General features: G+C 36.0%; 1 protein-coding gene across 3 annotated transcripts in view; it reads left to right on the forward strand.

Moving 5' to 3' along the window:
* The first annotated feature begins 481 nt into the window (after positions 1 to 481).
* The window catches only part of LNPK (lunapark, ER junction formation factor), an 87439-nt gene continuing 75658 nt past the window's right edge, over positions 482 to 12262 (forward strand). For 2 of the 3 annotated variants that reach the window (XM_043894140.1, XM_043894142.1), the window contains exons 1-4: positions 482 to 618; positions 5831 to 5919; positions 7479 to 7520; positions 8271 to 8458. In XM_043894140.1, coding sequence (XP_043750075.1) covers positions 5893 to 5919; positions 7479 to 7520; positions 8271 to 8458 — 257 coding nt within the window. In that variant the 5' untranslated portion in view covers positions 482 to 618; positions 5831 to 5892. Of the gene's footprint in view, positions 619 to 3604; positions 3633 to 5830; positions 5920 to 7478; positions 7521 to 8270; positions 8459 to 12262 lie in introns of all 3 variants that reach the window. The other variant, XM_043894141.1, reaches the window with a different exon arrangement.

The raw sequence follows: 12262 nt of genomic DNA on the forward strand, positions 1-12262 counted from the left end.
CTGAATTTCTTCACTCGCTTGTCTGAGAACCCGTCTCTCCTTAGCTGTGTAGTATTAACTGGCTCCGCTGCCGGCAGGATGACAGCTGATCCCGCACTCTTCAGGGCGGGCTCGTGTCCAGGTGCACCTATCTCCACCGTCAAACCCACTCCTCTCTCGCGCGGCGGTCTTGGGCCATCAGGACCAATTTCGGGGTTTTCTTTAGCCAGTGAGACTCTGCAGAACAGGTTCCAAAAGAAAAACAGGAGGCAGAGGAGGAGTAAGAAGTAACTATTGGTAAGAGTCAAAACAAATGACACTCCACCTGTAAGACGCGACGACGAGCACCCCACTTGGCTGCGGAAGCCACAGGGATGCACTGAACTCCTCCCGCCAACCGCCTGCCTCTTCCCCCAACTGCCCGCCCTAGTCACGGTCACGTGACGAGGGAGCGGCGCGCGCCGGCCGCGGCGCCGATTGGCCGGCGGCGGGAGCGCGGGGTTTGATGGGAAGGAGTTGGCCGGGCTCATCGCTCTGTCACTGGCTGCTGCTGTCCGCTCCGGAGGCGGACTGCGCGGTGGTGGCCGAAACTGGCCGAGGTGGACGCCAGCGCCGGGCTTTGCCCGTTTCTCCTTGAAGGTAGAGGGCTCAAAATGAGGGTCATTGGGACGGTTGGGCAGAAGGGAGGCGCGCTGAGCTTTTCCCTGGGAAATACGCTTCCGATTACCTCGCTTGCCTCTCCCAGGCGCCTCCGCCTCCCGCCGAGTGGCCTACCAGTTCGGCGGCGGCGGCTAGTCGGGCTCCTGCCTGGCTGAGCGCTGACCCCGTCTCACCGCCTGATCCCCTTGGTTTCCCGGTGCAGTGGCTGGGATGGCTCTGGAGTGCTGGAGACACCTTTTTGTCTCCGGAGGGGAGTTGGTTCCCCAGCCTTTTTTCGGAGATTCGAGGCGGGGGTGGTGGTGCGGTGACTGGGTTGAGCTGAGCACCGTTCGTTTGGCCCACCTCCCTGTCCGAGCGAAGGGTCAGAAGGTCCTACAGTAAGCCATCGCTTTGCGTGGGTTCTACCCTTGTCATCTTTTGCTGAGTTGTGTGCGGAGGCGCCGCGAGTTGGAGAGATCGGGAGGGACCGAAAACTGTCAGTGTCATACTGCTCGGCCCAGGCGTGTGGGCGTGGATTGTGTGCTGCTTAGAGAAGCCTCTTTTCTGCCGTTGTCCTTATTTGAGCGACGGTGGGGTGAAGGGAAGGGCGAGATTGCGTGGGTGTCATAGGCCTGGCAGAAGAAGAGCAAATCTAGACCGCATCAATAGTTTTAATATTTGAATATTGTGTTGGGGGATTAAGAGAAAGTTGGGATTGGTGCACTCAGTTTTGCTGATGGTGCGCTCGCTGTACTAAGTAAAATCTGTGACTCACTGAATTTTCCATGTTCCGTTTTTCCCAGTATGCTTCTGGTTTGTGGTTCCTATTGTCGACTGTTTTCTCCTTTCTCTGTGGCCTGGGTGTCACTGTTGACAAAATTGTTACCACACAAAATTCAACAGCAGTTTGTGTGGTTGTTGAGTAAGCTTGGTTTCAGGGATGTGTTCAAAGTGGCAGGGCATTGCTAATTTCTTGTCCTCAACAGCCCCCGTAGTTCAGTTTTAGGAGAATCAAGTTGGTTTTGAACACATTTTTAAACGAGTGATGCATTTACAATTAGAATTTCAGTTTTTCTGTCATCTACTGGGATGAGCACAATACTGTTAAAAACCTTAGTGTTCATATATTATTAACTTGAAAGAATATAAGGAAGAAATGGCTTACAACAGGTATGCTTTGTTATAGAAATCTTTCCAATCAAATAGTCATTTTTTGAGTAGTATTTAGTTTAGAATGACTATTGACTTACCGTGAAGACCAGAACTTAATCATTAAATAATAAAAGTGTTTTTAGAAGTGTACTTCTTTTCAGTAATTTTGTTTTTGAGCAATAAATGTGGTGATTTGAGATATTTCAGAATTGTCTTTTCAGTCAGGATATTTGGAAGTTAGAGTTCTAGAACAAACCTTTTTAATCTCAAGTTGAATAGTCCAGTGTATTATAGAGGTTTCTATTGGTGGTGGCTGAATGGTTTCTACTTAAGTTTGGAACTTGATAAAACTAAACTTCCTTTGCTGTTAAAGGCCCTACAGGGTTATTTTAATGAAAGAGTTATCAGAGTATTTTGCTTTATTTTTTATACTGGAGGAAACGAGGGCAATACAATTTCAGTTTAAAATGCAAGCTAATTTTGTTTTCCAATTTTAAAATTATGAAACAGTTTCTTTATAAGAAGGTAGAAAGAAATGTGTTCCATATGAGAAGTGTTGCTGTACTACATGTGTTTTCTGGTAATAGTAATAAGTTCTATAGTTTATTATACACTTCATTATTTGTTGAACACTGTGCCAAATGATGTATGATTTCATTTAACTCATGCAACAATTATGTGAAGTGTATTTTCACGGCTAAACAAATGCTGAACTGAGGCTTGGAGAGTTTATCCAAGATCACATAGTTAGTGTGTGGTTGAGTCATATTTTGAATCCAGACCTTTTTTATTCCGTTATGTCAATATGACTTGAAGTAAGCTGAAAATTTAAGAATAACATGTCCTGAGATTTTAAATTCTGACACCTAAACCTGAGTGTGAATAGCAGTTAGCAGAAAGCATTTGAATAATATGGTGGGCATCGTTATTTATTGAAAAACACATTAGATGCACCCAGCTCTTATGGTCATGTCAGGTCCCATTATATCAAAGTGGAAGGAGACTCTTTGTACATGTTCATAGAAGAGTTCTTGGAATAGGCCAGTTGAGATTGAACCATCTGTCCACTCAAGGGCAAGCAAATTGATTTATGCTTCAGAAAAAAATGCTAGTAGTCTGATTCTCATGTATTTTCCATGTGTTGAAAGGAAACAGAGATGGACTGGAGAAAGGGAACAGCCACAGCAGTAAAGACAATTTTTGTTGAGAAATTAGGATGTGTCCGACACTGCTGTAAATACTTGAGAATGCGTTATGTAAATACTTTAGAATGCTTTTTAACATTTGAGAGGGTTCTTATCTATCACTCTTTTGCACATGAAGATAATGAGTAACTGAGAGGTTAAGTAATTTATTTGCCCGAGGTTTCATAGTAATGTTAATGTTTCATTAATACCAAAACAATTCTCAAAGCAAATAATTGATGTGAAAGTTGGTATTAATTGTAGTATTATGCATATATTTCATATGACATGTATTTTAAAAGTGATATGCAGTAAACAAGTAGAGGCAGTACTTGCAGACTTCTAGTACCAGTTCTGCCCCTACCTGGAGGTACATGATTTTGGCACATCATTTAGCTTCTCTTCTATGTAGACTTAAGCATTCAAATTTAATCAGATAAAGGAATTGGGCTACATGATACACTGTACCAACTCTGGATCTTGTGTTTATAACTTTCCACTGCAGTAACCCCATTTACCAGATGTTTGAGAATGTCTGAGGTGCTTTTATGTACAAATAATTCAGTCTAATCTACAGAAAGATTTTATTTCTGATTTTGAGTTGCTGGAAATAACTTGGTTTTTTTTTGGCCTTTTTTATTGAACTATAGCTGATTTACAATATCATATAAATTGCAGGTATGTAACTTGGTGATTTACAATTTTTAAAGATTATTCTTGATTTATAGTTATAAAATGTTGGCTATATTCCCTTGCTGTACAATATATCCTTGTAACTTATTTGTTTTATACATAGTAGTTTGTAGTTCTTAATCCCCTATCCCTAACTTGTTGCTTTTTACAAAATCAAAACTAAAATACTGTGTCTGGCTCTTCTATTAGTACTTACTGTCTTTGGGAACTTAGCAAAATATTTCACTTCTGTAGCCTCAGTTTCCTCATTTGTAAAACAGATTGATAATAGTATCTATTTGACAAAATTTATGAAAAACATTTGTTTTAGGGCTTGCTAGAAGATTGAGTACTAAGTATTTAAATATTATTGTTGTCATTACTTTCAAATGTTAAAAAATCTAGTTTATGGTAGCTGTTAACTTGGAGGCACATCACTGTTTCAAACCAGAATGTGTAGGTCAGTTGTGTACAAATCACTGTCCTATACATCATGCATACGTGGGATAACGTATACTTTGAAAGTATACAAGTTAAGTGGTTCATCTGAATCTTCCCTCCTCAGTCACGTGTCTTGGTGATTTTTAGCATTTTATGGTTTTGAGATCTATTTAATGTCTTAGCTTAGAAATTTTAACTTTTATTCATTAAAGTTCCTGGGTTTCCTACAACCACATTTTAGAAATTTGAATACTGAGTTACTATTGAAGGATTAATAATAATATTTAGATTGCAACTTAAGTGTGACTTTATAGCATTGATTACATTTATAAACTGAAGAAATTGTTAGGATAGATGATAGATATTTCTGTCCATGAAAGTCACTTTGTAAGTTTTATAATTAGATTTTTTGTTACTTCTGTAACCAAGAAAGTCCAAGGTAGGCATGCCTTATGCTGATTCCAACCTAAAAGTAGTATCTCAGAGTGTATGTACTTACTTGGTGCTGGCATTATTTGGTGATTACATTTATAGGTTTTAAAAAATGTAAGAATTATGGCCTAACTTTTTTTTGGGTGGAAATGAAGCAGTTTTATGTTGGTAGTATGTAACTGTAACCTTGTAAAAATATGTAAGTTTGAAAATATACCTCCACTATTTCAATTTAAAAGAATTAAAAATTATATAATTATTGACTGGTAAATTGATTTAGGTTATAATATTGCTGATACATTTTTTAAATGTATGGTAATATTTAATATAGCTTCCCTTGTGGCTTAGTGGTAAAGAATCTACCAGCAATTCAGGAGACTGCCTGCAATGCAGGAGATGGCGGTTTGATCCCTGGGTTGGGAAGATCCTCTGGAGAATGAAATGGCAACCTACTCCAGTATTCTTGCCTGGAGAATTGCATACATTTGAGAGTCATAGAAAACCAACCAAAAGATGGGGCTAGGAGATGCAACTAACTGACATGACACTTTAACTGGAGGGACTCAAACAGAGTTTCAGAGAGAAGTGCTTATTTGGGTGTTGACTGGTTGTGGACAGACCAGGAGTCTGAAGATAGAGTTCCTTTGGGTAATGTTTCTTCTGAGTTATTGGGCAAATCACTTGATTTCTTTCCACTTAATTTTTTTATCTGTGAAATGGTAGTAATGAGGATTGTTCTGTGAAAAGTGGTAATATTATTAACTTTAATGTACAGAAAAGAAAATTATGGCTCAGAAACATTAAATGATATGCTCATTGTCACAGGTAGCCTTGTAACCCTTATTTTCTTACTTAGAATCCAGTTGGCTTTCTATTATTGTAAAGTGATGTTATTCTGAACATTGTAGAGCACCCCTAACTCCAAATAACTAGTTTAGTTGGGAGACAGCCAAATGATAGAAATGGCTGTATTTAAAACTGGAGAATAAAAGTATAGCAGAACTTTTCTTGCAAGAACAACATAGGGGACCTACTTTAAGGAACAGAAAATTGCAAAGTGGTATAAATATACACTTTTAAAATGCCTCGCTACTTAAAAAGTCCTTCCAGCTTTATTTTCACTTTTAAATATGTTCTGCCTTGGAAGAAAGATTTTTTAAAAGGTGGACTATCTGCAAGTCTATCTGAATTAAAATCTCACATAAGTGGAATCCAAGGAAATTAATATTTTATAGTACTTTATTTATTTTATAGTATTGCAACATTTAAATTTTATAGTGAGTATGCTGTATATTTAACTTAAACTTTAAAAATAATTGCTTTATTTCTAGCTGTGAATTCCTTTGGACAACTGATGATATTTATTATTGTGCCCAGTTTCTACAAATGAAAAATGGGTGGATTATTTTCTCGATGGAGGGTAAGTTAGTTTTCTTTACAATAGTTCCTAGTCTAATGTAAAAGTGTCCCATAAAGTTATTTGTAAAGGTCTCCTTTGTGGTGTAGACTTGAGTAGTAGTTTAATATTATCCCTAACTATTTAATTTTTTTTCCTTCTTGTGAATTTGTTTTTTATTTGGACTTTAATGGTTATACTTGCTTTATAGGTGTCTCATGTCTCTGTTTAACAGGATTATTTCACCTTGACTTATGAATTATTTTTATTTCTCTCTTTATACCTTCATGTGCAAATGGTTATCTTTTTTTGTTTTCATAGTACCTAAATTTAAATCTTACTTGAAAGATAGTTGAAATTATTCTATGCAGTACCTAATGTTTTTATAGGTTGTATCTTTTTGCTTAAAGCTTATCACAAATATTTACTGAAGTCATACTAGATGTACTTTTAGGAATTACTAGGTTAAACACAATTAAAAATAGAGTTTTATTTTATTGGCTAAGTCTTTAAATTTAGGGTTATAAAATATATTGGTAAATGCTCTTCTTCAATATAGGAGAAGGTAATGTAGTCTAGGACAAACTGCTTTGCCTATTTTTTTTACTCCTTTTTACCATAATAATGGAATCTAGCAGTACTTGATATGCAGTTTAGTTTTTAAACTATTGCTGGAACTGCTTTGCTTTGGATTGATGTTTTATTGATACTCTCCACCTCCCTCACCCCACCTTTAAAACCTGATAATTGAATTTATCTGTTTTTCCTTTGTCTTTCTTGTTAGGTTGAACCATATGAAATTACCGGTCTTCAGCAGTTTTGACTACATAAACAGCAATTTCATATGGTTTAATCTAATATTAATAATTCCTGTGGGCACTACAATGAATTGGTTATCACTACCCTGTTAGATGGTTGAGTATATTTTTTCAAGTGTTATGTGAGCCATTTTGGCTGATTTTTATTCTAGGTGATATAAAAAATGTCTCTGAAAAACAAGCTCTGTTGTAACGAAGTATTCTTAGATGCCCTTTAAAAATCTGATCTTCAGAAAAGTACTTTAGGAATTCAGAGTGAAGGTAGCTAATTGGTTTTTGACCCCCAGCGTCCTAAGTGAACTTTTAGCAATAGTAGATCAGAACAACTTTAGTTTTGAATTTTAAAATAGAATTTATAGTTATAATAATTTATTATAATTATTTAGAATTAATAATTTATAATAATTTAATATAATTCTTTTGAATAATCATATCTAAGAAAAGCAAATTATCTCTCAGTAGTTTCTGAGTATGTTTTATTGGGGTTAAGAAGGGTAAACATTGAGCTACAGAGTTGAAAGTACTTTTGGGCCTAAAAATAAGTTAAATAGGAGCATCTTATTTCTTATTTCGTTAGTCTTGTGTAATTTTGTTTATATTTATAATTTTTATTTAAATCTAAATCTCATCTGTAAATAAACAGGAATACATATTGCTTGATAATACTGAAAAAACTTAGTTTTGGATTAAAATGTTCTTTTATGATTAAAAAAGTCAAAGTGTTTCCAAGTTAGCAATAACAAGCTATTTCTATTTATATAACAGACGAAACCTTCCACTGTAGAGGTTCTGGAAAATATAGATAAGGTATGTTCTTTGGCTCTGGGGTGTTACATAAATATTATTTCAATATATATTACTTTGGAGACTAGATCTGGTATGGGAATTTAGAGGTGATATACAGTAAGCCTGAGAACTTTCATGTTAATGTCCAAAGTCTTATCAGTGACTTAAGAACTCTAATGACTGTTAGAATGAAATTAGATCTACGGCATGGTGTAAATCAATGTTACACCATTATAGATAAGTAGATTATAAAATAGTCTGCAACTATTTATATCAGTTTGCAAACTTCACAGCTTTTTACAGTTTCTATCATAAAAAATACTTATTCCTTGGGAATATTGAGAATGATGAATAGATTGAGGGAATCTAGTATGGATCATTGTTTCAATTTTTATTAATCCTTTTTATAGTCACTTTTTTTTTGGCCTTATACAAGGAGAATTACTACTTGTTTGTTTTAACAAATACTGTTTATTGATGCCAATTTTATACCTCTGAGCTTTGCTAGTTTGATAGGTTATCAAATATCATTTTTAAATATCTTGCATAAAAAGATGTGTCAAATCATTTTAGGCATTTTAATATATTTTAAACTTCATTTTTAATTGTCTTTTCATATTATGTTCTGTTTCAAATATCAGGGTATTATATTTCATTGAATTTTTTTTTTTATTTCATTGAATTTTAAGGGTGGTTTCTCTATAACTTCTCTATCATGTTAAATGTTTTTTTTAAACAGTTTATTTTCTTTATGAATTTTTCTCTTCACAGGAAATCCAAGCATTGGAAGAATTTAGGGAAAAAAATCAGAGATTACAAAAATTATGGGTTGGAAGATTAATTTTGTACTCTTCAGTCCTCTATCTGTTTACATGTTTAATTGTATACTTATGGTATCTTCCGGATGAACTTACAGCAAGACTTGCCATGACACTCCCATTTTTTGCTTTTCCGTTAATGTAAGTAAAATATTCTTTTTGTTGACTTTTCTTCTTTCTGACTAGATAGTTTTAATATAGTCAGTTTCTTTTTATTATGAAATATAGTACTGTGGCAGATTGAATAAATTTCCTTTTTTTTTGCAGTTTGAAAACTATTTCTTTAAAAAAGTAGAACAGTTGTTCTAAACCTTTATTTACAGTCCAGTATACTTGACGAATATGACCCAGTGACATTTGTAATAATGGTTCTATGTGGTAAGCTTTTTGTGATTCTCTAATAGATGGTCATGCTCCCTAGGAGTATTGGGCATGGAGTGGGCATTTCTGATTGTGGGTAATAGTAAGTGAGGGAACGCTTATAAAACAAAAAGAACAATTCCCCCAGTGATTCCGAATGTATTCCATTCTCCCACTATTCCCCTCTTTTTTGTAACTGCTATAAAGCAATTGACCCTTATTATAGAAATATTTTGTAATATAGTACTTTACAGGAGGTGTGTCATGATTGAAAATTTTGACAGAAAGTTGAGTGAAAAATTTGTTAAGTCAGCAAATGTTTATAGGTACCAATTGTGTAGATGTTGGATTATTGTGGTTTATGGTATACAAAAATACTAAACCTTTGTCCATAGATCTTAGACTGCATACATTAAGTATAATGAGTATTATGAGAGTGTCAAATGGTCTGGGAGCATTTGACAGGGTCCCTAACACAGTCTGGAGTGGAGGTGGGGGTCAGTCCTTTGTTTTTTACTACTGCTGCCACAAATTTAGTGATTTAAAGTAATACCCATTTATTATATCACAGAAGTAAGTCAGAAGTCCAGGTAGTTTGGGCTTTTTGCTTAGGGTCTTGTGGGTTTAAATCAGTTATCAGCTGGCCTGGAGTCTCTGGTGGGGAGAATCTGCTTCTAGGCCCAAACGAGGTGTTGGCTGACTTCTTTTGTCTCTCTCTGATTTCCTATTTTGTCCTTGATTGGGAGAAACTTCTGCATTAAGGGCTTAGCTGATTATATTAGATCCACCAGAATAATCCAGGTTAATCTTCCTATCTTAAAATCAATTGAGTAATAATTATATCTGCAAAGCCCCTTTATAGCAGTACCTAGATAATTGTTTGTATAACCAGAGAATGGAAATCTTGGGGAGAGAGAGGGAGGATATCTTTAGAATCCTGCCTACTGCAGCCTTTCGGAGGAAGTGATGTTTGAGTTTGAGATCTGAAGGTTGAATATGTGTAGCAAGGGTGGTGTGATATGGGTAGGTAGTGTAGTAGACAGAAGGAACGGCATATGTGAAGACGCCGAGGGAAGATAGAGCATGTAGGTTAAAGAACTGAAAGAAAGCTGAATACTGGATTATGGAGAAAAATCTGGTTAGGTGAAGGATATTTCTTGTGGGCCTTATAGTCCATGATAAGGATTTTAGCTTTTAATCTAAGAATAGTGGGCAGCCACTGAAGACTTTTAAGAAGTATGACGTGATTGTATTGTTATCTTGAAAATACCACTGAGGCTACAGCATGGAGAGTAAATTAGAGGGGGTAAGAGTGGATCTGGAGCAGCAAGGTAAAAGGTTATTGTAGCTGTCCAGGAGAGAAATAACGGTAATTTGCACTTGAATGGTGGTAGCAACGTTGGAGAGGAACAGATGGTCTGAATGAAGTGGATGGGTTGAAGAGATTTAGGAGGTAGAATTGAGGTAATATGGAGAGGTTCTTCGTGATTGGTTGGATATGGGGTGAGGGGGAAGAATTGCATCAAGGATAAAATTGAAGTTCGTAGCTTGGGCAATTTGGTTGATGGTAGTGTCATTCATCTGAATAAGCAACAACATGAGGGGGAGCAGGTAGGTGACCCACTGAGACCGCAATACTTGTGTTCTATCCAGATAGAGCTGCTGAGTGGGATGGTTGAAATTTGAATAGAAGGTACAAATTTAGGATTTGGCAGTATGTAAATATTAGTCAAAGCCATCACTTGTTCATTCAGTAAATATTGAGTACCTGCAGTGTATTAGGTTTGGAGCTAGCCCCCAGAGATAATATCTTTGTCGTCATGGAGCTTGCATTCTTTGGGGGTTGGACAGACAAAAAATGAGAGCCAAGTAAACAAACACAGTTAATTTAGAGAAAGATAAATACAATGAGGGAAATAAACAGGTGATGTCATAGAGAGGAGTGGTTCAAAAGGCCTCTTTTGAGGACCTGGTATTTGAGGTGAGAACTAAAGTATGAGACAGAACCAGTATGGAAAGAGTTGGAATATATGGAAGATTATTTATATATACAATGTAGAATAGCACGTATACCTACAGAGAGATATAGGAAAGGATTATCCTCAAATTAATTATCCTCAAAATTATCCTCAAAATAATGTAATTTTCTCTAGGCTTTGGAATTTTAAGTAATCATTTCTTTCCATTTGCTTTTTTGGTGTTATTTGAATTTTTAATATCAATGTATTCTTCAAATTAACAAAATTCCAAGAAGATCTTTCCAAAAGAAAATGCAAAGGCTGTGAAGTATGAGAGTGTTACTTAGGCAAGGGTCAAAAACATAGGTATATCTGGAATGTGTGAGGAGAGGGTGAGCAATGGAGAGGAAGAGCAATACAAGGTAAGCTTGCACAATCTAGATCATGGAGATCACAGAGAGGAGTCTGAATTTCATTTTGGGTGAAATGGTAAATGTGTAAAGGTTTAGGAGAAGATGGCATGATGATATCTAAGTTAAGATCATATGCGCTGTCTTAGGGAGATGGAGTAAGAGGAGGACAAAAGTAGAAGCCAGGAGATCAGCTCAGAGGCTGTTATAGAAGTTTAATTTAAAAATGAATTGGATTGGACTTCCCAGTGACAGTAGAGATGAACAAATGATTTGGAAATATTTTGGAAGTAAAACTGAGACAACTTGATGGGAAGAAATGGAAGGTAAGGGAAAAGGAGGAATCAGGGTGATAAGTTTTTTGCTTTGACATTGGTGGGTAGGATCTTTTCCTTTGGGACTTCTATAGTAAACATTTTTTGTTTAGTCTTTAGGAACTCCTGGAGCTGATACAATTTTAACTTTGTGTGTAGGTTAAAGAGCCAAAAATCAAGTGCATGCATATTACAAAATAACTGTTTCTGCCACTTAAAAGTTTTTTCTTCTCTTTTGAAATCTGTTGGAATGCTTCTTAACCCCACATGTAGTCACAGATTTCATAATGCTGAGCTGCTTTCCCTTGTTTCCTTCCTATTTTTTTTTCCTTTAAATGAAGAGAGAAAAATTCAGAAAGCGAGTAAGTGGGAATATTATTTAAGTGTCTTTACATACTTAAACTTCACTTGACATCCATTTCCGTATAAAAATTAATTTTCTGATTATAAAAGATTTTTTATCTAGTTGTAAAAGAACACCTGTCAGGAAACGCTACTGTGTTAATTCCAGTGCCTATCCACAGATTGTCATCAGCTATTTTGACTCAAGAAGACTTTTTTTCCCCCAAATAAATCATACACTGTTTTTAAAAGTAAAAAATACTTAGTTTCTTTAAAAATGTTTGTTATTTCTTCCGTTTGATCTTTCTACTCTTTTGAGTATGAAACTTTGTTATCCTTACTGTGTCCTTCTGCTTGTTCTGCATCAGCTACATCTAGTATTTCTCGGCATGTTACACTTCAGAGCTGTTTCTCGGCCTCTCATTCACATCTGTGACCTGATTCTCTGCTGCAGCTTCTATTTCAATGTGCTCGTCACTTTTGGGAGCATAGCCCAGTTATCCAACAAAGAATAGAATTGTCCTTCTGATTGATGACAGTCAAAAGCGTGAAATAAAATAT

This window comes from Cervus elaphus, chromosome 33 (genome assembly GCF_910594005.1).
Source record: "Cervus elaphus chromosome 33, mCerEla1.1, whole genome shotgun sequence".
NCBI lineage: Eukaryota > Metazoa > Chordata > Mammalia > Artiodactyla > Cervidae > Cervus > Cervus elaphus.